Here is a 23924-nt window from a genome sequence, read left to right on the forward strand (position 1 = left end):
AACAGTTTATACTCTTGTACTCTTTGGAGTATTGAGGAACAGTTTATACTCTTGTACTCTTTGGAGTATTGAGGAACAGTTTATACTCTTGTACTCTTTGGAGTATTGAGGAACAGTTTATACTCTTGTACTCTTTGGAGTATTGAGGAACAGTTTATACTCTTGTACTCTTTGGAGTATTGAGGAACAGTTTATACTCTTGTACTCTTTGGAGTATTGAGGAACAGTTTATACTCTTGTACTCTTTGGAGTATTGAGGAACAGTTTATACTCTTGTACTCTTTGGAGTATTGAGGAACAGTTTATACTCTTGTACTCTTTGGAGTTTTGCCGTTTTCAATCGGCTTACCCTAGCGTTATAACGCCGGCTTCAACCAAGGTCTGGATGCTATTCTTGAGAGCAAAGCATTCCTTGGTGGGGTGGAGGATCCTTCTGTGGTACTCGCAGGACGTTGGGTCCGCAGAATCGCCATCTTCCTCTTGATGCGTGATGGGCGGGAGTTTGATTTTGTTGTTTTCGAGAAGGGTCTCGAAGATAGCTGGAACGTCTTCGTCTTTGAACGAGTACTCGTTTTGGAGCTCTTCGTCCGAATTCTCCTGTTGTTCCCAGGGCTGCTGTTGTGACTTTTGATCATCGTCAATAACCGTTGCAGGTACGTCCTCTTCATCATGAGGTACGAGATCCGAATCCGGAGGATCAACCATCGGTTGGTTTCTTTCGACCTTCCGCCTTCTGATGAAGCGTTCAGCTTGTTCTCCTCGAGCCTTCAACTCTTTCCAGGTATTGAGCGGCTCTATTCCCATCACGTCCAAGATGTCAATGGACAAGTTGTTCTGACAAGTCTGCAAGAGGAATTCCTCCGTGACGGGATCCCTGCAGTTCATTGCCTGATTGCGGAAGCGTTTGATGAAGGTATCTACCGACTCTCCGCCTTTTTGTTTCTCGTCGAAGAGTGTCCTGATCGACACCTCGGTGTCATCATCGAAGAAATGGGCGAGAAACATGCCTTCCAAGTCCTCCCAGCTGTTGATGCTTCCGGGCTTGAGACGGCGGTACCAATCGAAGGCAGGCCCGCGAAGGGTGCCCCCAAGTGGGACTTGAAGTAGATTAGATGCTGAGTGGGCGAGCCCTTCCCGCCGAACGGCGTGAAGTTGATCAGGTTGAACTTCGCCGGATACGGGATCGAATCCCACTCTTTCGGGTAAGGATACGGAATGCCGTTCTTCTTCACTTCCCGAACAGACATCAGGGCTTCGATTTTTCTTTCGAGATCCTTCATCTTGTCGGCCTGATCTCTATCCTGTTTTGGACAATTGTCGAGAGGAATAATACGGCCACCCCCAGTGTTGTCACTATTGGTGGGTTCACCCCCAGTGTTGTTATTTTTAGTGGGGCCACCCCCAGTATTCTTGGGCGGTGCGTCGGCCATGATGATTTCGTCCACCTTTGGATTGCTACCAACTGCGGCGTTCTGGGTGCGACGATTGGATTCAGCTAGCTGACTTGACAAAGCGCGGATTTGTTGGTCGTGCATTTGTTTCGTCTCCTGCATAGCCATCCCCATTTCGATCTTGAAGATTTCCTTCTGCCTAGCCAGGGCCTCTTCAATGAACCCTTGTGATCCACCGCCCCTAAGGTGTTGAGGCATATGTGGTAGTGGCAGAGCAATTCCCACAGAGTCCCAACCACCAGTGGGGAGTGGGCCGAGAGCTGGTCGATCTCATCTTGGTCGGGAACGTACTCTTCATACAGAAGTCTCCCAGAGGCAGTCCCGACACTTCGTACATCTCGTGGAGAGTTATACCGAGCTCACCATTGGGGGTGTAAAACGTGCCACTGTCGGCACAATATAGCTCTAAGACGCTATGGAACCGGGGAGCGTTGATCTTCAGACCATGGCAAGTGGCCTGAATGGCCGCATACAACTCTGTATTCGCAAGGTCGGAATTCTCGGCCAGGATGTAATCGGTGATCTTGGACCACCAGGTCTTACTGCCAGGCGCAGATTAGACCCACCCCGGAGCTTGGAAATCCTTAGGGGGAAATCTCCCGTCTCCGCGACTGCTGTCGTTTCTCCAGTGGGCGCCTCATTGAACGGTAGACCCGGACGCAAGCCAGTCACCCGTTTACAGGAGCTTTCTACCCCGTACCCTGCCGTGGAGCCTGTAAAGACACCACAAGTCACCCCGTCTTGAGTTGGGGTCAGATCCCAATTCATCATCCTTGGGACCGCAAGAAAGCGTAGCTCAATAATTGAGAACCCCTTCGGCATGTTGGGGAGATAGTAGTGGACCCCGTCCATTACGCGGAGCCACCTGCTCTCTTTGATCAACAGGGTGGAAGGATCAGTGGCAGAATCGCTAAACAAAATCTGAGGCTTCAGCAGCTCCACCCTATCCTCGTCTGTCAGCGCCGCGTCAGTGGTCAACTCGCGCAGCGTTAGGTGGTGCCCATCGGCGACTCTCTTTGTCGAGCCGACCGGCTTATCAGCGGAGAACACGGGCACCGGACCCAAGGAAGGAAACCGGAGAGGTCCTATGCGCCTTGCACCTCCGGCAAGGCCGATGGCCCCGCCCTTCGGAAGGGCTTCATCAGAAAAGGTCGCTGCAAGAAAGGACACAAGAGTCAGGATAGGATCCGCCCTGAGGATGAACCCGCCAATCCAATAAAAATGGGCGAATTCGCTTGTCGGAAAGCGAAAACAACGCTCCCCTTTTATTAGAAAAGAGGTCGAACTCGCCTATCAAGGACGAATTCGCCTCCACCCAACGAAAGTCAATTTCGCCTGTAGAGGCAGAAATCGTCCTCTATGAGCAAATATAAAATCCGCCCAAAAAAGGGGTAGATTTTGCCCTAAATCAAGGAAGCTACCAAAGATGATCGAACCTAAGGGGGATAAACGAGGCTCATCCGCCCGACCCGACACCTATAACCTACGCGAAGTCGTAAGATGAACCCCTGGACTTACCCAAGTGTGTCTCAGGTATGCGGACGGGTGCACTGGTGGCGAGGCGGTCGGAATAGCGCCCGGGACCTCCTCCTTTCGCGATACACTTCTTGGATTTCGGCGCCATTGAGGGGATTAAGCGGGAACTCTCTCTCTTTGGAAACCTTTCAAGATTCTTGAACACGGTAACTCTCAAAGAAAGGGAACGGCCTATTTAACGGAGGAGTTGCCAACGTAGCCACGATCACCCTCAAAAAGCGAAATACTGGTGGACGAGAAACGTGACCACGATCAAAATCAACGGCCCAGATTGCCCCCTGACATTTTGAAGTGCCACATCGAGGCGGGAAGCGGGTCGGTCGAAAAATCCCAAACCTGAACCAAAATCGACGGTTGTATCTGACGGTTGGGTTCGAAAACCACGGCCACGATTCAAACGGGGAGCACGAAGCTTACGTCAGAACACGACGTGACAGAACCACGCCGTCTTAGCTGGAAAGCAAGAAGCCCACCAGCGGACGCGTGGCTCACCCACATCGAACCGAGTTTCGCCCGAAAAGAAGGGTCTCGCCTGTGAAAATTCGACCCAAATCCGCAAGTCGAACAGAATTTCACCCCTAAAACCTGATTTCGCCTCGACGACTCATTCGCCTTTAAAGGTAAAATTATGAACCAAGCCAGTAGAATGACCTCGCTCGAACGGTTAAAACCCACGCCTCAGACGGCTAAGGGTTAGAGCAGAAATCTTAGCATTAAGCCTAAGAGAAACTGCTCAACAACTCATCATACTGAGGGGAATAGTATGACTAGCCCGATTCAAACGGTGATCGGTAAAGGCACATCAAACCCGTTGATAGCTGAGGGTTTGCTAAAAATCCTAAAAGAAACCAATTGCGCTTACTTCACCAAAAAACTTCTTCATTCAAAGTATTCCAGACCACACGCAAGCCGGTTTAGGTCTGAAAACTTTGAAGGGGGTCTTGTAGACGGTAAAAAAATACCTCTGTGAGCCTACGGGAAATTCGCCTGCAAGAAGTCGCCTGCACAATTCCCTAGCACAGGCCTGAGCCGCATGGTCGTCAAATGTGCTCGGTTCCAGATTCGCCTGAATGATCGGCTCACCTGCACGAGTTGAGATCAATTGGAATAGCGGAAATTCGCCTTTCACGCAACTCGCCTGCCCGAGTCCGACACTCCAGGCCCGCCGAACAGCCGTCCACAGTACAAGTGAGCGGACAGATGCCAAAGCAGCCTGCACTCTCATAAATGCGACTCACCTCAGTTGTCCAAACAACGAGCAAGAGCCGCTGACGTTTAGTGGTTGGTCAGATCCACGCAAGCATCTGACAGCCGTTGTCGCGCATACGAGGAGGGGCTTTCCCACTCCTAGTTGGTCAGATCCACGCAAGCATCTGACAGCCGTTGTCGCGCATACGAGGAGGGGCTTTCCCACTCCTACGTGACGTGACGCAGAGCACAACTCTTCGAATGACCGTTGGTGGTACGAATGGGCAGCAGGATATCTCCGAACAATGTATGGTCACATCCCATAATTCAAGGAGCAGTCAAGCTGTCCTTCTTCCATTTAAAAGCCTCTTCCAACAAACTTTAAGGGAGGGGTCGAAAAACTTGAAAAAAAGCAGTTGAGACCAAGCTGTTCGCATCATCTTTGCATTACAGCATCACTGCCTAGTTCTGAGCTCCGATCGCCGGTGAACTAAGCCGACCTGAACTCCATCGACTGGAGCTTCTACTGCGTACTGAAGCTCTCCAGCAACCTCGATCGAACGGTCCAAGGCAGCATCACTGTTTAGTTCCGAGCTCCGATCGCCGGCGAACTAAATAGACCCGAACTCCATCGATTCGAGCTTCTACTGCGAACTGAAGCTCTCCAGCAACCTCGGTCAAACGGTCCAAGGGAAGCATACTCGACACGAGCATCGAGCGAAGCGTCCTATAGCCACGTAAAGTCCCCACACAAAACAAAGAGGGCATTCCCTCTGCTTCTGTTGTAATCATTTGATTATTAGTTTGTAATAAGCTTTCTTATCAATACAAACGAAACTCCCTGTTTTCGGGAAATCAAATTTACACCCTACAGGCAACAAAGCACAGTTGTTTGCCAAACAACAAGAATCATGTAGGAAGGATGTGGAACGCGTATTTGGGGTTCTCCAAGCACGATTTGCTATTATTCGTCAGCCCGCTAGAATGTGGGACATTGAGGTCTTAGGTAAAATAATGAGGGCTTGCATTATTTTACATAACATGATAGTCGAGGATGAACGAGATACATATTCGCGAAACTGGGAAAATATTGACTTCGAACCATCGAACAATGCTAGTGCTAGCTCTAGCTCCTCTTTCAATGTCCAAAACACAAGTGTTGCCACAATTTGAAGTGCACGTTCAAGCCCGAGCCGAATCGGATATTCATACTAGAGCCGATCTACGTGATAGGGTCAAACACATTCAGTTGAAAAAGGATCTCGTCAAGCACATTTGGCAAAAATTTGGAGCAACCTTCGAATAGAAATGTCAAAAACTTTCAATGTTTGGTGTGTTTTTTCTTGCATGTTTCAATAAACTATGTATGTTTGGTGTGTTTTTTCTTGTACGTTTTCAATAAATTATGTATGTTTGGTTTACCACTACATTAATAATAGTGTGTGTTGTTTTCTTTTATAAAATTAATATATTATTTATTGCATTAAAAATTAAGTTTTTTGAAAATTATAAATTATTAAAAAATACATATTATTTATTACATAATAAAAATGAAATTTTATAATTATAAATATATTAGTAAATATAATAACGATTAAAATGTATAAAAAATAAGAATAATAGGATGAATAAATATGGTGGGGGTATATGGTTGAGTGATGTGGATGAAAGATAAAGTGAAAAACTTTTGAAAAACTAGTTCTTGTGGAGTTGAAAGACAATTGGAAAAGGCAAGTGATGTGGAGAGAGAATCAAGTGAGGTGGAAGGAGAGAGAAAGGCAATATTTGCCATTGGAGATGGTCTTAAGAGCATCTCCAACAGCTTCTCCAAAATTTTCTTCAAAATGGGGAAGCAAAAGTCATATTCTCCAACTAATTTTTACACCAACTCCAACAGCTTTCCCATTTTGAAGAATCTATTTTTTCCTCCAAAAATTTGGAGAATGCTGCAGATTTGGGGAAGCTTCCCCATTTTTTCTCATTCATCCCTATTTTGGGGAATGAGATGGGGAATCTGTTGGGCCAAAAACCTTACTAAATTCTCTAAATTTGAGAAATAGGGAAGCTGTTGGAGATGCTCTAATAGTTTTGAACATTTTTCACTTACCTCCTTTTGTAATACATACATAATTGTAATACAAAAGTGTGGTTCCCTAAAAAAAACCTAATTGAAGGGAGCGCAAATGAGCGGGAAAATAATTTAGACCGGCTGAAGACTGAAAGACCGAAAGAGGGCGACAGCGAGAGCGAAAGTGGCAGAGAAGCAAGCGCTTCAAATCTCCATCTAGGTACTCCGCGATTCTCTCTCATTCAAAATTTTTTAGGTTCAGAAAGTTTCTCGATTTAGGGTTTCAAAGATCCGGTTCAGTTTGTAGGGTTAAAACTTCAGATTTCTTGTTCCTTACCCCATTTTTCCCATAAAAATTTGTCTTTCAGTTGCTAGATAAGCTTCGCTTTATCTCGATCTGCTCGATTTAGCTTGGAATCTATGGGGATTGAGAACTATCATGTGATTGAGCTAGTAGGCGAGGGTTCTTTCGGAAAGGTGTATAAAGGACGACGAAAATACACTGGAAAGGTTTGATCTTGAGATTTACTTTTTCAAAAAATTAGGCTTTTTATGTCTCATCTATTGCTTAATGAGAGATACTGATAGTTGAATTTAATTTTTGTGTTTATTTATTGTTGCAGACTGTAGCGTTGAAATTTATTCTTAAGCACGGGAAAAGCGAGAAGGATATCCATAATTTACGGCAGGAGATTGAGGTATTAGATCGTAATGTGTTTATTTTTGAAAAAATCTTAAAGTTCACTACTGTAAGTGAATGAGACAAATGAAGGTAACATTTTTGTGCAGATTCTCAGAAAGTTGAAACATGAAAATATAATTGAAATGCTAGATGCCTTTGAGAGTCCTCAGGAGTTTTGTGTTGTTACAGAATTTGCTCAGGTATGTGGAAATAGGACAATGAGAATCTCGTTAATGCCTATAATATCTAAAAGCAAACAGAAGCATCTAACTATGGGTTGTTATTTCTTCAGGGTGAGTTATTTGAGGTTCTTGAGGATGATAAATGTCTCCCGGAAGAGCAAGTTCAAGCAATAGCTAAACAGCTTGTACTTTTCCAACCATCTAACTTATGCATTTACATGGCTAGATGTGGCTTTATATTTGTTTGATACCTTTTTCGTCTAAGCTTGTTTGGTGACCTTTTTTGTCTAAGCTTGTTTGGTGATCCTTTCTTTCAGGTACGGGCACTACATTACTTGCACTCAAACCGCATTATCCATCGGGATATGAAACCCCAAAACATTCTTATTGGTCCAGGATCTGTTGTTAAGGTTAGTAGTGAATTTGGATGTTGTCGGAATTTTTTTGAAGCTTAAATTGAAATTTAAGCATGGAGTATTAATAGTTTTGTTCTTCCACATGGGTGCTTACTACATAATATTGAGGAATGGTTGCAGTCTTGGGAGATAAATGTGCAGATTCTAACCAACATGCTCATATAAACTGCACCCAGTGTTCTGCATTTCCTTGGCTGTGGGGAGTTGGAGTTTTTGTTTTTTTAATTTCTTATGTTCTTCCTGTTGAGGGCAACATACTTGAAGACAACTAATATTCCTGATATTTTCGTTTTATTTGATCTTGGACCCATTCCTTTTTCCTCGCACCATAGGTACTTCAATTGTGCTCACCTGTAAGATGTAAATCAAGTTAATCAACTACTTCTTCCTCAGAAAATGGCTACTTTATTAGACAGATCATACTAGCATCTTTTTAGTAGCCTGTTCAATTATTCCTCTAAGCTTAAGGATAGACCACAGGTTGCTTATTGCAACTTGGCAGACTTTATGTCCCTTACCAAATGCTAATTAAATTTCAAGACATTTTAGGCTTTTGTTCTTTTGTAGTTTCATCTATGCTATTTAATGTCATGAATTATGTACACCTTGAAAATGATAAATATTTTGTTTTTTTGTTATTTTTGTCTCACAATCAGGTAGTTCTAATTCTATAGAGCAGATAAAGATGATTGTTTTTCCCCACATGATAGATCATGTCCTAATTTTGCTACACAAAACCTCATGCTCAAAATTTTTTTGTGGATAGATACGTATGCAATGATGCAAATGATATGTTTGTTGTCATGAAAGTTTTCTAATTTTGCTCAAGAAGTTCAAACCCTTGTGAGCTAATAGCATTGAATACGTGTTACATAGGCTCTTACGTATGTTAGTCCCAAAAAATTTTCAGAATGTGAAATATTATGCTTGATCGCTGATTAATCTTTCATGTTCAAATCTTGTTACTCTGATTAATTATAGATGTTTCATGTTCCAGCTTTGTGATTTTGGATTTGCACGTGCAATGTCAGCAAACACTGTAGTTCTGCGTTCTATAAAAGGTAAACGTTTACATAATGTTGATATGCATTTAACATGTATATAGTCAAATTTTGAAAGTCGTGCAATTGTTATTCTACAATACTCACATGCTTTATGCTTGTTTAAAATTCTCTTTTGTTTTTTATTTTTATTTTTATGAATACGTTTGTCTGATAAGCACTCAATAAAAGATGGCTCTAAGACACGCGTTGATTTTGACCTCGTTCGGCCTTTCATAGCCATGGCAACGTCCAGTAGTGTTTTTCTGTGGCTAATTGGAACATGTTATTACAAGCCATATGACCTTCAAGAGCTACTACAAAGTGGATGGTATCTGTTGGTATGCCAAGGTGTCTTACAAGGATGAAAAATTAATTGGTTAAATAAACTTATTTTATTTTTAAACTATGGATTGATAGGGGTAACATGGATATTTAACCCAATAGTATCCACATAGTATTAGTGGAAATTTTAGGGGTCACAGTTTTAGTTGTTTAAAGCATAATCCATAGAAAAAACCCATTACGTAACTCGTTATGTTGCATGTTATAATCTAACAGGCCTTAAATGTTACGTAATCTTATGAAATAACTCAGACACATTATAACTCTACGTTATTACGATATAATATGCATCATTTCAATATAACTTACATTATATCAATATGACATGCATTATTATGTCATTATAACTTATGTTATTTCAATATAAGTTCTAGAGATTTGATAGTATATCCTTTCTTAAAACTTGAAGTAGTTAAGTAATTACTTTGAATTATTTGTTAATCCTTCATATATTGTTTTGGTGACATCATTATGTGATTGTGAAGTTATGAATATGACTAATAAAATGAATGTAATTATGAACGAGCTATAAATTAATGATTATATATTTCTATTTTCAATTGATATACTTTCTACTAAAGAGGGTGTTTGGAAAAACTTATTTTTTGAAGCTTATAAGTTATGCTAGCTTTTAGTGGTTTTTGTCTTCTATGATAGAAATGCTTAAAAATTATTTTGATAGTATAGTAATTTGTTTGGTCAAATGGAGCTTATTTAGGTGAGCTTATAAGTTAGTTTTTCAAAAGATAGGGTATATCAGCTTTTCAAAATGTGATTTATAAGCTAATTTATTTGATACTTTACCAAACATATAGAAATGAAAAAGCTAGCTTAAAAGCTAGTTTGACCAAGAAATAAGCTCCCACAAACACCTTCAAAATCTATATAGCTTGTATTAAATTAAGGAATTTTTAGTAAATATTTTTGTATCATGATATTTTCTTCTTAATTTTTAAAATTATTATGAACATCTTTTATATTTTTTTTAAATTAAACAGTAAAAAATATTTTGTTCTTTACTGTGATGTTAATTTTGAAAATTTTGATGATTCTAATTATTAGATTCGTTATGAGTAGTTTATGTTTGTAATGTAAATAATTAATAAACAAAATAACCTACACTTTGTATCACAAATTTTTGCTTTTTTTTTCTCTTTAACCCTTTTTTTTGGTCAATGAAATAAATTTTGTTCATTTTCCAAATGTGTAAATTGTGTAGAACATCAAAATACCAAGATTTTCCTGGCAATCAAAAAGCAGCAAAAGTGTCAAAGAAAAGCAATTACAATTGCACTATTCTCTCTTTTATATGGGGAGAAATATCATCATTCAAAATTCTAGATAGTATCAGTGTCTTCACTCTTCGAAAAATTGTTGCTGGATCTTGTGTTCTCTGCTGAAATATTCTTTGGTTTCTTTCCTTCCATATAGCATAGATTGATATAGTTAAAGCCATTCTTTTAATTCTCTTCATAAACCCCTTTCCTTTCATATTAGAGCTATACCAGTCTATAATAGAATCCCAATTGCAAGACTTACATTTGTATTTCAGCCATACCATAACATTATTCCAGAGTTCAGCTGAGTATGCACAGTCGAAGAAGAGATGCCTGCAGGTTTCTTGTTGCTGAAACGTGCACAAAACACAGTCCCTATGATGTTGATTGATGTCAAGAATCCTCATGTGACATAATCTATCCTTTGTTAACAGTCTAGAATGGATAGCAAGCCAAGAGATGAAGGAATGTTTAGGATATGACCATTCATCCCAGACTGTTTCAGACCAGACCATTTGTGTATTAACATTTTGATTGATGAGCTCATGGTAAAAAGCAGATATCTGAAAATTACCTCCAGAGCAACACTTATTGATGACATTCTGGACATTTGAAACATCTCCCAGCTTGCAAATCACTTTATCTCTCACTCTAATTATTTGTTTCCACATCCAAGAGTCATTTACTTTACTTTGAACTTGCCAAATATTGAACTGTCTGAGATAATTTCCATGCACCCATTTAATCCATAACAAATCTTTCTTAAGATGTATCATCCAAATAAGCTTGATTGCAGCTGCAGTATTCCATATTTTTGCAGAGAAAACCCCAAGCCCTCCATGATCCTTGCTTTGACAAATTGTCTTCCAGGACATCAAATGGATTTTATGATTCCATAGGAAATCTGCACAGAGACTGTCAATTTTCTTCAATACCTTTGTTGGCAGAACATAGTTATTAGTCCAGAAATTTTGTATGCCTAGGATGACTGATTTGATAAGCTGTAATCTTCCTGCATAGGACAATATTTTCTTTTTTTGCCAGCTCTGAAACTGAGCAGAAATTTTGTCTATCAGGGGGGAACAGTCTAGGCATGATAATCTCTTTGAGATTAAAGGGACTCCCAGGTATCTGACAGGTAGCATGCCTTCAGCAAAATTCAAGAGAGAGCAGATATGGGTCTTCAAGTCCTCCCCAATTCCACTCATGTATATGGAACATTTATTTGGATTAGTCTCCAACCCAGAAACTTGACTGAATTCAGATAGGCATTCTTTCAGTTTTGCAATTGAGTAGATATCAGCTTTGCAAAATAGTAGCAGGTCATCAGCAAAGAAAAGATGGGAGATTTTGATTTCTCTTTAACCCTTAAGAGGAGGTAGGGTGTTATTTTCAACATTGGTCCATAGTTCTTTTTGCTGATGTGGCAAGAAAATTTCACCCATTTTTCAAATTGTTTAAGTCTATATTTGTGATTCATTAATTTCAAGCCACATCTATAAACTTATTTTTGCATTTCATCAACATGGTTAGATATTCAACATTATATCAATACTTAAAGTAGTTTCATAGTCTTGTGTAGCCCATTTAAAAATTTTAAGAATCATGGAAATATACTCAAATGGTTCATACTGAAATACCATCTACTTCAAGTTTGAGCTGTCCTTTCAACCATGAATTACTCTGGAAGCTGTTGCTGTTTTCCTCTAATACACTTTCTTGAACTATGCTACTAGGCATATTGTTTTAATATTAGACTTCCTCCATTCAAATCCTTCAGCTGGAAATATGCTAGTCTATCTTTGATCTTTTTATTGCTGAAAGTTATGCTTTTGCATTTCTAGGTACACCTCTATATATGGCTCCTGAATTGGTCCGCGAACAACCATACAATCACACAGCGGACTTGTGGTCGCTGGGAGTTATTTTGTATGTCAGTAGTATTCTTTTAAACCTCAAAATGCAGTTTCAATAGATCAATATCGTTTTTATTGGTCATATTACTAATAATAAATGCTTTTAACCATCTATAATAGGATTTTACTCTCTCCTGTTTTCTTTTTCTTTATTTACATCACATTCTGCTCCATGTTATTGTCCTAATGTTTTTTCTTGCTTTTTAGCTGTCTATGTTTTCCCGGGGAATTCTGATGATATACTATGATTTTATCTAGTTTCATCTGGCCTGGCAGGACGCAGGTGTGGGAGAGAGAGAGAGAGAGTGGAGGGAAAGGGTGAGGTAGGAGGAAAGGGGACCTCAATGTACTAACACACTGGCAACTTTCCCTCATCTAAGTTTCTTCTACCAGTTAGGATTGTTTCAATTTTCCTGCAATAAGACCCCAATATTTATTAGGAATAGATTTCTTCTCAAAGAGGGCAGTCAACCCCGCATCCAAAATTGCCTTGAATATCTTAAAACTCAATGCACTCAAGCTCTGCAGAACCTGATCTGCTGCTAACCAGTTGACTAACAATATCTGATTACATCATATACTCAACACTGTCTCTTTGGTTCCTCTAACCCATACACTGGCATTATGTCGTGTTATCGTTACCTTATTTACTTTGTCTACAGTGCTTTAGTTCAGTGCTTTAGTTCCCTCTAATCACTAGAAAGAGAAAATCAGGTAATTCACTTGAAACTTTATAAACAATCCGCTAACTAGTACACTAACAGTCTACACTAACTCTTTTAACCCTCTTTCCTTGTTTGGTCCTTGTATTTATGGGCATACTCCATTTTTTTAATTTTAAATCATAAGTCTATTTTTAAATTCTAGATTGTTCTTTCTGTTGGTTATCCATCTTCCAGTAGCATTCTCCGAAAAGCTTGAAAGTGCATTTCATATTCATTTTTAGCCAAGCTTGGATGTCCGTTAACTTTTGTGCTTCTTTGAACTGATTGATTGTGTAACTTTGTAACTGCACTGCAGAAACCCTAGGAGACCAGCACTATCTGATCTATCCTCCTTCCATTAAAGTAGGCAATCATCAAGCTGATCTCTTGGCAAGAACTAGCTTAAGCCTTGATTAATTTTGGAGAACGATTGCCAGTTTCTGGGCAAGGAAAAAAGGAGGGCACTGCAAACTATATTTTTAATAAAAGATACAGATGTTAAAATTTTATAGGGACGAGGGGTGCTTATTTTAACTGTAATGTTTAAATAGATAACACATGCCTCACCAATTCTTTTTACTGCTATCCTGATTCATCAGAGCTCCAATGGCCTGAATATTTCTGCTTCAGATTGCTGGGAATGTGTCTAAAAAGAACTGTTTTTCCAATCTAGCACTATTTGCTGATGACAGTTATTATAATAATTTAATATTCTATACACATTTACTAAGCTGGTGCTTAAGCAATTCATGGAATGAATTATGAAGAAGGTAAAAGGGACTTAGCAAATTAACACCATGAGCTGCGTTAGTCATTGTGATTGGGTAAAACTTCCGGATTCAAGGTTCGTCTTCTTTTTTTCTAATAGTCAATTGGGTGCTTAAATTTAACTACTTGTTTAGTTTTTATTATCAATATTTGTCTTGTAGTCAGTTGATAATCATATATCACCGATCTAATATCAAATTCAGCACTGATATAACAGTTATCTGTTGGGATTATCAGGTATGAGCTTTTTGTTGGTCAGCCACCCTTCTATACAAATTCAGTTTATGCACTCATTCGGCATATTGTCAAGGTGAATTTTGTCTCTTGTCAGGAGTTTTGAATGATATAATGATATTGCATACTTTAAATTCATCTCTTCTGCAATTTCACAGGATCCAGTAAAATATCCTGACAATATGAGTTCAAATTTCAAAAGTTTCTTGAAGGGTCTCCTCAACAAGGTTGTTTCGCTTTTAGTAAGGATTAGAATGGAACTTCTACTTGACATTTATATTAACTGTTACTTTTGGCGTAACAGGTACCACAACATAGATTGACTTGGCCAACACTGCTCGAACACCCATTTGTTAAAGAAAGTTCAGATGAGCTTGAAGCCAGGGTAAGTTTTCATGTACTAGATTAGTTTCTCATATAGCCAAGCACATTGAATACAGTTAGTTTAGAATTACATTAAAGCATTTTGAAGATATTGTTTTACAAACACATTCCAGGAACTACGTGCCGTAGCTGCTGCAGCTAGGGGATGTGGTGCTGCCTGGAAAGGAGAAGAATACCAAAATCCTGATCTTACAATGGAAACCCAAGCTTCCAAACCTGAATGTCTGGTTTCTGACTTCTGTTCATTAATTTATCTGTATAGCTTCTTGACTTGCAATGAACTTCTTTACAGGTAAGAGCTTGTCCACCCATTTGGAGAGTGCTAAAACTCAAAGCGTCTCAGCAGATGCTCAGGCAGAGGTCCATTCTCGAACTCTAGAGAATCAACAAGAGGATTTAGCCCATCCAGTTTCTACAGGTGTTCCTCCACCAGGTATCATCCTGCTGATCATTATTGAAATATAGTTTGCATATATTTTGTTTTTCCCATTTGTGATATTCTATTCCTTGTGATCTATGCATGATTTCTACAATCCCAAGAGGTTCTATGTTTCAGCTACTGTGTAATATCTTCAATATGCTCTAGCAATTTAGCAAGACAAGGGTGCACCAAAAGTAAACTCACTTGTAGGTTTCATATCTTCAAGATGTTATTGATAACATGCATTAGCAATTTAACAATACATGGATGCACCCAAAAAAATAGCACTATTGATCAAATCTGGTTTCTATTATTTGAATATAATCTTTTGTTTGATTCTTACTGTGATTTCTTATTCACCTTGGAGTTGAACATAATTTCCTCTAGCAGATTCATCATATTTTCCTTTTGCTAGACTGTTTTTGAAAAAGTTTGGGAAGGTTGCTCCTTGTCGCATAACTTTAAACTGCATATCCGAAAAGGTTTTTTTTTTGCCTGCCATCTGGTGTAATAGTATTCATGGCTAGTTCTGATCTTTTCATATTTTCTTTTCCAGGAGTTTGGCACCATTTTGGTCAATTAATGTTGTAACATCTTGTTAAATGGTTCATTGATCTTTCTACTCACAGGCAGCACTTCTTGTTTGTATTTGGCTGTTACTCGACATTTAAGCTTCTGCAGTGCAGATTGATGATGTTTCTATTGAAACTGATTAAGGAATTACTACATGGCTGAAAAATCAGCATTGCCCATTTAATTAAACCATGTTTTATTTTTCTTTGACATGTTATTGAAGATTTTCTATAGAGATTGTCTATCACGTAGTATATAACCTTGCCTGCAGGATATCTAAGTGGCAAACTGTTGAACTTTTTTTTTATCCTTTGTGGTAGCCAATATAGGAGCTGCTCTCCAAATATTCATATAATCAAACCAATTAACTGTTTTCATCTTGACAGACATCCAATGAACCTTGTCCTAATATGTGATGAATTTAATAGGAAGGATACTTAACGGGCATGAACATGGCTTTTTTTTAACTTCATTTTGTGCTAGTTAATGTAGCAGCTCTGTCCAAATGCATACCAAATCATGGGAATGAGTATTTTTCGAAGAAACATGCATTCTCACATGCACATGCATCCGCGTCCTCACCCCCAACTGCACCAGCACACACAGCAATCCACAGGCACACATGCACGCACACACACATACATACTTGTGTTTGAATTTCTTTTCCCCTTCTTTCTTTTGCGGTATGAAGTAGTTCTTAGGCATGGGCACATGCCTTTAAGCTAAGGTTTAATTGATTTCCTATTGTGGGAAATAGCCTTGTATTTCAGTCTCGGTTGATGTTGGAAGAGTCAGAAACGCAGCATTAAAGAAATGAAAGAGCGGCGGTGCACGGTGCATTGGCCGGTCCGACCGGCCAGGGAGCTCTAGTGATACATCAGCTGGTTGGACTGCCTGCTTGGATGTTTTTGGGTTTTGCTTGTGTTTTGGAATCTTGTTCGGATTAGGATTCCTGATTGGTTTTGTATCCAGTTTTAATCATATAAATACAGGTCCAGGTCTAGGGTTTGATGATCTAAGCCAAGGAAAGTTGTATATTGTAAAAGAGAGGTAGAGAAACTAAGAAGAGGAATCTGGGGTTTCATATTTTGGTGAGATTGAGAGAGCATTTCTTGCAGATTCTTTCGAGAACGCAAGAAAGATTGTAAACTCAAAACTCTCCCCGTGGACATAGGCCATTGCCGAACCACGTAAAAATGTTTGGCATCTTATTGCATTCCATAACATATGCAAGGAACTATCCTTACTTCTGGTAGTGATTGGCATCTCACTGCAGTCCATGACATATGCAAGCAACAATCCATACTTCAGGTAAACTGCTAGCGAATTGGCAGAAGTAATAAGATGCATATATCTTGCATGACAATTAGATGCATCTGCATTTTTCTAGCGAGTTACCATCACTGGAAGGTACATTGCTCGACTCAATTTTGTTATATTGTAATAAGATATTTGATTTCAGAATGCCAAGTTCTGGATAAGCTGGAGAAAAGCTCGCGCACTATGAAAGGTGCCAACTTCATTGGTCAAGATAATGAAGCACTCTCAGCTATGCTGCTTCCCCTGAAATCCTGGTCCAAAGGTTCTCCTGTATCTTTAAGGTAAAGCTTGGTTTAACATGCCTCCACCTACAACAATATGCCTGGAGCTTATCAAAAAATGTCCATTTTGCCAAATAGTAATATCCTCTTATACTGGATTAATTTCATGATAGTTTTCTTTTCTATTTCCTAAGCTATGTTCCAGTTGTTACCGATTAACCTTATAACCATTTCTAAGGTCACATGACTCACACTAAAATCCTGTTATACTGGATCAAATGTTGTGTGCAAAGTCCAGTCACATTCAACATGTAAACAGATTGTCACAGAAGAAAATGACCCCCTTTATGAATAAATGGAGGTCTAGTTTATATTTTTGTTAATAAACTTATTGCACCTTTATGAGGACATCCTAAACTGATCTATTTTATTGTTTCTTCAGAGATTTGAATATTGGTGCTGTCAACCAGTCATTCAGAATTCTCACAAATTTAATAGCAGCTGGGATCCATCAATCTTGTGCAGCATTAGATGACATTGTATGCGTTCTTCTTGAATTTACGGCTGTAATTGTGAAAATGGAGCTAGTTGAGGCCCATGGCTTGGCAATAAAGGTACTTCTTCTCGTTTTTTTTTCTTTTAGAAAAATAGGTGCATAACATTACCTTCTCCGAGAGTCAAGCCTTTAGACCTTCTCTTCCTCCGAGGTTCTTATATACTTCTAAAACCAGTTGAGCACCTACTGATTGCTAACTTTGTTGTACCGTGCTCTGATTTTGTAGGTGTGTCATAAGTGCCTCTTGATAGTTGAATAACCATTTTTGAGATCTAATAGATGTTTGCTAATTTCTGTGATGAAAATTACTAGATCAAAGATATAGCGTGAAGATCCTTAATAAAAATTTTCACTAACGGGATGAAATCATGCTCACCCTCAAACCCAAAGAAGCTGATGCAATTCTTTCAAACTACGCAAAAGAACATCTACATGAGTCTCTAATAGTCCCACAAAGACATGCCCAAGCTCTCTTAGAAACACTACATATAGCCACAATAAAAACCAAATTGCACTCTATATCACATCTGTCCCAGAATTAATCATGTTTAAACTGACCACTTATGCTTGGTTTTCAACCAAATATGACAGTATACATATTGAGTTTCTGATAATAGATTGTCGCGTGTGCAGTATAGATATGTTTCATGCTATGGCTTTATAGTGGATAATTTATCTTCTGTATATATTTATGCAGAGTCTTTCAAGTTTAAGGAAACTGCTGGATAATATTGGAAGTGGAATTGGAAGTTCTAGTATAAAGCATTGGCTTGCCCTGAGAGAGCTGTATTCACAGGCAAGTGCTTGCTAAGTCTGCAAATGATGTTTGAGCAATATTTCTTGACTTCCATATCTGCAAGTCTGAGTCTTCAAATTTACAGATTCTGATCTCAGCAAAAGATGCATCTGGAAGGATCTATTATGAATCAACTGCGTGCATTGCTGTCATGTTATCTCGAGTTGTTCTGGGGCTCAAGACTTCTTTGATAGGTGATGGTCCTGAGAAGGTTGTTGTCCCCTCATCGACCGAAGAGGTTTTCATCCAAATAGTGGATAGTGCAAGGACATCTGGGCTCGTTGCAACCATGTGTGAGTGTCTAATAAATTCTGGCTCAAGTCTAATTTCTGGGTCTTCAAATATGGTACCAGCAGCATGTGAAGCATGTAAAGTCATCTGGTACTTTATTGAAGCAACGGAGATTATATCTGTCAAAGGAAAAACACAAGTGTTTCCCTTAAAATTTTCGAGGCAGCCTTCTGTGCACCAACCAGATGACAGGGAAAATAACCAAGGTCCCCCAACTGATACAGAAGCAGTTAAAACTATTGGTATGATTGGGAACACATTCCTTGGATCAAAAGAAATGCAGGTTGCCATCTATTATTGCTTTCATAATGGGCTAGAATCTGCTCTTCATGCTGCTCTTCAGGTGCCTACTTCATCTCAACTATCCCTACTTTTTCTTGGATCTTTACATCATCAATACCATGCCTTCTGTGGAAGGTGTGCTTCTTTTGGCATCTTACCTAACTCTTTAAATATTTCTAACTTTGGCCCAGTATTTGGTTACCTTTCTCAACTCCTTTGGAATCTTTTTCTTTTTCCAGCTTATCTCAAGGGTATGCTTATTGAACTCTAACGTCTGCAACATACTATGTGGCCTTCCAAATTCTTCAACTGGTACTGATGAAGTAGAGGTAGCTGGAGATGGAACTATTGTTTCTGATATGTTCTCCTTATTGCGATTATGTGCCCCATATTTAACAAAAGATTCAGGAGAAATACGCAATCAGAAGTGCAAATTGACCAACCCCCGTGCCCTTGTTCTACACTGTTGCCTATCCTTGGCCACTATTGCTTATTGTCTAAAAACCAATGGACAGTCTTATGCAACAAACATTCTTACTAGTTCTCAGGAAAAACAGCGAACTCGGCTTTCAGTCCTTGCACACCTCTCTTCTTGTGATGGTGGGGTGAAAAACTCCATTCAACCACACTGTGCATCAGCAATGTTGGCTTTGTCAGCAATTGTATCCCTTGAAAATGGAGAGTCTGGCAAGTCTTCAATCTCTGAAACTGTATTGGCTATGTTTCCTCCTATGGCAACACTCCGTTCCCTTCTCAAGCTTTGGTTATCTGAGGAACATCAATCAATTTCCAATCAGACTGGTATGCTTTTGAACTCACATGGCTTTAGAGATGGGTGTGTTGGGTTGCTGGAAGCAAGACTGAAATGGGGAGGACCTTTAGCCATTGAACAAGCATGTTCAAATGGCATTCCTCAGCTTCTTATTTATATGTTGGCTGACGGGCTTGAAAAGGACACTTCAGAAGGAAATGATGGGACAAATCATCGAGTTGGCTTATCACCGTTAGGAGTCGTTTGGTCACTTGGGTCCTTGTGTAATTGCCTCTCAGGTGGTATTTTCCGTGAGGTTTTGTTTCGAAAAGAACACATGAAGCTCATATCTGAATTGATATCTAAAGTACACCTCGATGCATTGAGAAATTGGAGAGGGCTGGGTGGTGGAAGGAGTGGAGTTGCAGATTTAATCAATGCAGTGATTGATCTTTGGGCTTTTCCTTTTATTGCCGTACAGAGCTCTCCTAACATGCCTTCAGCATCTGCATCCATCAATAGTGGCTTCCTCTTGAACATTGGATCACCAGGTGGGAGAATGGGTCCAGAAAATAGGGAAATGATTAAAGCAATTGAAGCAAATATGCATCAATATATTCAAGTCATTCTAGATCTCGAGGTAGGATGCAAAAAATCTTCACCATTCCATCAAATGCTATCTTCATGGAAGTTTTCTAACTTAATTCGCTCTCCAGGTTGGAATTTCTGGTCGCATCCTTATATGTTTGGATGAAATTGATGTGAGTAATATGGCTCGGCCCACAGCCTTTGTCGCGAAAATGGTGGGTTACCGACCCCTGGCTTTGCAGCTTCTTAGAGAAGGTCTTCTAAATCAAAGCAGAGTAGAAAGACTGTTTGGTGGTTCTACACCAAAAGAAGCTGTGCTTGACTTCCTGATGATAATTTCTGATCTTGCTCGAATGTCCAAGGTCCAAATTTGAGCTCGCTATCTATTTTTAAACTATATTACAATTTCCATGTCTATGGTTTTGATCTCTATTCCAAATTTACTGCTCTTTTTCCCTCCAGGTATTTGCACTGTAGAAATTTATACTCCCAGAAGAAAAGAAAATGACATAGATGCATTTAGTTGTTTCACTAATAGGATAAATGGTTTGATATGTAGTGTATATGCGCTATTGCACTGTTTAGTCTTTTACCACAAACCTTCTTAAACACGGTTATATCTATTGCAGGATTTTTATAAAGACATTCACAGGGCAGGTCTTTTAAACTATCTGAAGGACTTCCTAAGCAGTGATGACTCTGATTTGCGTTCTAAAGCTTGCAGTGCCATTGGAAATATGTGCCGGCACAGCCCCTATTTTTATACCTCACTTGTAAGTTTCTCACTGTCTAAGAAACCTGATTTTTGTAATCTGCTTTCATGTTCATGGTAAATTTATCTATGTTCATGTCTCCTTCCAGGGAATGTATAAGATCATTGATCTCCTCATTGATAGATGTGCTGACCCAGACAAACGCACAAGGAAGTTTGCATGTTTTGCTGTAAGACCCTGTCAATTTCTTTGGTAACAAATCCTTGGTTTTGTTGTTTTTCTAGACATCTTTTTGCAATATGAATTAGCATGTAATCATATTTTCACGATGTTTTCTAGTCAACAACAAAACAACAAGAATTCAAATTTGTAGACTTTCTTTCCATGGGTTCCATATACTTCACTTGGACTCTGCTACTCGTTACGGATATCAATGCAAAAATCCTTTTAGGCAATAATAGATTCTTCCTACCGGAAACAAACTGGAACATTATTGACCGCATCTCTGCACAAGTTGCACGTGTGCCTTCTAGTCATTCAAATCAAACTCAGTTGTATCTAGAAATCAATGCTGATCACTGCTTCAAGCCTTTAATAACGTCAATACTGAAAATCTGGATTCACTGTAACAAGCTTATGACCGTAAATCAATTGTATACATTCATCTGACAAGGTTGTACAAAAAAAAAGTGTATGGTTTATAAAGGGAAAAATGAAAGTTATAAATTGGTAATTTCCTTCATGTTAATAGTTTAGCAAGAAACTAATTTGTAAATTATTATTATTTTTAAGCAATATTGAGCTATGTTTACTTTTTTTATATCACTATCTGGGAGTGTGGCTCACATAATTCCTGTCCAGATTGGAAATGCTGCATATCATAATGATGTTCTGTACGAACAACTCAGAAGGTCCATTCCCTATCTTACGGAGCGCCTACATTCAGCAGAGGAAGATAAAACTAAAGCCAATGCTGCTGGTGCTCTCAGTAATTTGGTACGCAACTCCGATGTCCTATGTGAAGACATCATTTCTCACGGTGCTATGCAGGTGCGTCCTGATCTTTTTCTCTTTTCTGTAGACATATATTTTCTTTTAACTATGTATTTTGTGAAGGAAACAACATTTTAGTCTTGAACTGGGATTTTCCGTGACCAACTTTACTACGCTAGACTCCAGTTGCTATTCTTTAGAGGATGATTATGAGTTTTCTTTCCATTTCTTGGGGGATTAGTGTTTAATGGCAATAATAATACACTTTATTACTATTCTTTTGAGCCCTTATGTTTTAGTTCTGACATTGTTTCATAAGTGGACAATGGTAGAGCAGTAAGGCATGTCAGTCCGAAAATAGAAAACAGAGATTTTGTTAAATATATGCCCGTAGAGAACTGTATGCAGTTACGCCTTGGGAGATACTAGTTTGTTATAGTGCAGTGTACAGAGGGAAATTCTGGGTATTGAGAGATAAAATTGAAATGATGAGCATGGGTTAAGTTCAACTGAAATTATTGACTTTTTTGGCCTAGAGGTATATGCATTGCAAATACTTTCTCTCACACAGGCATATTAGTGTATACTATGTCAGATATTGTATTAGCTGCAATATTAGTGTACAAATGTTGGATATGCTGTCTCCAAACACCTATTGTTTCTGCTGTAGCAACTAGCAAGCAGCATGCATATCTGTGGCTATAACTAAACTTAGAGATTAAGATGGGTGGGTGTGCTGGTTGTCAGGAGAAGGAAAAGAGAAGTGTGTTTGATACATACATTAAAGTGCAATATATGTATTAAAATGTATACGTATGAGTAGGGGTGGAAAAATACCAGCACTCTTTTCATCCAAGGAGAGCATAAGAACTTAAAGTGTGTCTGGAATCAGTTGATTTACTATGTACTACATTTTTAAACTTTTCCTCTATCATCTGTGTTTCTCAGGCTTTATTGAAGCTAATCAGTGACTACTCCGTGGTAGCACTGAGTCCAAGCAGGGGAAATGCAGTAAAGGAGTCACCTATCAAGATAGTTCTCTTTGCTTTGCGTAAGATGTCTGAGCATGCTCTTTGTAGACACTCCATCCGCTCCTCTCAATTCTTTCCTGTTCTTGCTCAGTTAAAGCGCTCCCCTGATTCAACCATTGCTGAGTATGCCTCCCACATTATTATGAAAGTCAGTGAAGCATAACCAATATCATGCTAAAATCATGCATGATAGATATTTGGACTTCGTACAACAGTGCTCATGGTCCTATTATTCTAGAGATATATATCCAAGTCGGACATTACATGAGAAGCCTTTGTATGTAAACAAGACACTCATATACCTCCTATTCTCCTAAGGATAGTTTTAACACATCCTCCAATTTTCCAAAAGGAAAAAGATGGCGATGGAGTTTATAGAATGATTCCACAGCATGCGATTGCTCAATCGCCATCCTCAGGATGGAGTTTATAGTTCATCTGTAATACAGCTGATAGTTTATTTTCTTTCTTAATGTGAAGCGTGCAGACGCAATGCAGCTTTTGTCTGCACTCTTCACGATTGAGTTGCCTTGCGTGCTCATCACTTCGAAATTTTTTATTAAGTGCAGATACGATTTGTTCTTGGGTGTCTTTTACTGTTTAGATCTTAGCTATTTTTATTCCTGCATTTTCATCAGTTACCTCATTAGTAAATTTGAAACTTGGACACAATTACAGAAAACAAAGAAACATCTTAGGCCCTCATCAGCCTAACATACATCATCCAGTACATCACATGTTCTTTTAAACAGCCTACAGATTACAAACACACAGCATAAACATCTCATGACCCTGCACTGCTAAAACCTAAATACCTTCTCTTTCTCAAAATAGCCTAGATACTCTCTTCTCAAAAGAGCCAATGAGGCACCTTCTTCTCAAAATTCTTCTCCTGTATAGTAACCAAGCTTGGCTTCCAGCCCTTGCTCGAATACTGTCTGCATAAAATCTCTGCCTTCTCGTCAAATCCCTCAACCATATTTACTCTCTCCATCTGACCATTCTGATCTCCATTCATCAACTCCTTCTCTTTCTCACTCTCTCCTACCATGCAATTTCCTAACAATGGAATCTTCATCGTTGGCTTCATCATCGTTGATCTATCTCGAAACAAAATGCGATAAGCCTCTTGGGCTGAAATGCCATTAGCCTTACCTCGTTCCATCGGAGCCATTAAGTAGACCTTGTCGGGGTCTA

General features: G+C 39.2%; 2 protein-coding genes across 2 annotated transcripts in view; one reads left to right on the top strand and one right to left on the bottom strand.

The window, feature by feature from the left end:
- Positions 6355-23308, top strand: LOC109850701 (serine/threonine-protein kinase TIO). The gene is made up of 23 exons (XM_020420756.1): positions 6355-6463; positions 6612-6753; positions 6867-6941; positions 7033-7125; positions 7218-7292; positions 7425-7517; positions 8521-8584; positions 12030-12114; positions 13811-13883; positions 13966-14034; positions 14112-14192; positions 14305-14413; positions 14484-14624; positions 16648-16786; positions 17169-17340; positions 17980-18078; positions 18164-18712; positions 18891-20042; positions 20119-20352; positions 20620-20763; positions 20852-20932; positions 21565-21753; positions 22645-23308. The coding sequence occupies exons 2-23, from the start codon at positions 6664-6666 to the stop codon at positions 22888-22890; spliced, it is 4053 nt and encodes a 1350-aa protein (XP_020276345.1). The 5' UTR covers positions 6355-6463; positions 6612-6663; the 3' UTR covers positions 22891-23308.
- LOC109850702 overlaps positions 23377-23924 on the bottom strand; it is an 849-nt gene continuing 301 nt past the window's right edge. The window contains 1 exon segment of the mRNA XM_020420758.1: positions 23377-23924. This exon segment is cut by the window's right edge and continues 4 nt beyond it. Coding sequence (XP_020276347.1) covers positions 23578-23924 — 347 coding nt within the window. The 3' untranslated portion in view covers positions 23377-23577.

Source organism: Asparagus officinalis, chromosome 7 (genome assembly GCF_001876935.1).
Source record: "Asparagus officinalis chromosome 7, Aspof.V1, whole genome shotgun sequence".
In the NCBI taxonomy this organism is placed as follows: Eukaryota; Viridiplantae; Streptophyta; class Magnoliopsida; order Asparagales; family Asparagaceae; genus Asparagus; species Asparagus officinalis.

Bases quoted from the DNA above. Each gene is read 5' to 3' on its own strand.
- LOC109850701 (XM_020420756.1), top strand. From the start codon at position 6,664: ATGGGGATTGAGAACTATCATGTGATTGAGCTAGTAGGCGAGGGTTCT. The intron at 7,518-8,520 runs GTTAGTAGTGAA...TTCATGTTCCAG, and splicing joins GTCCAGGATCTGTTGTTAAG to CTTTGTGATTTTGGATTTGC. The intron at 17,341-17,979 runs GTACTTCTTCTC...ATATTTATGCAG, and splicing joins CCCATGGCTTGGCAATAAAG to AGTCTTTCAAGTTTAAGGAA.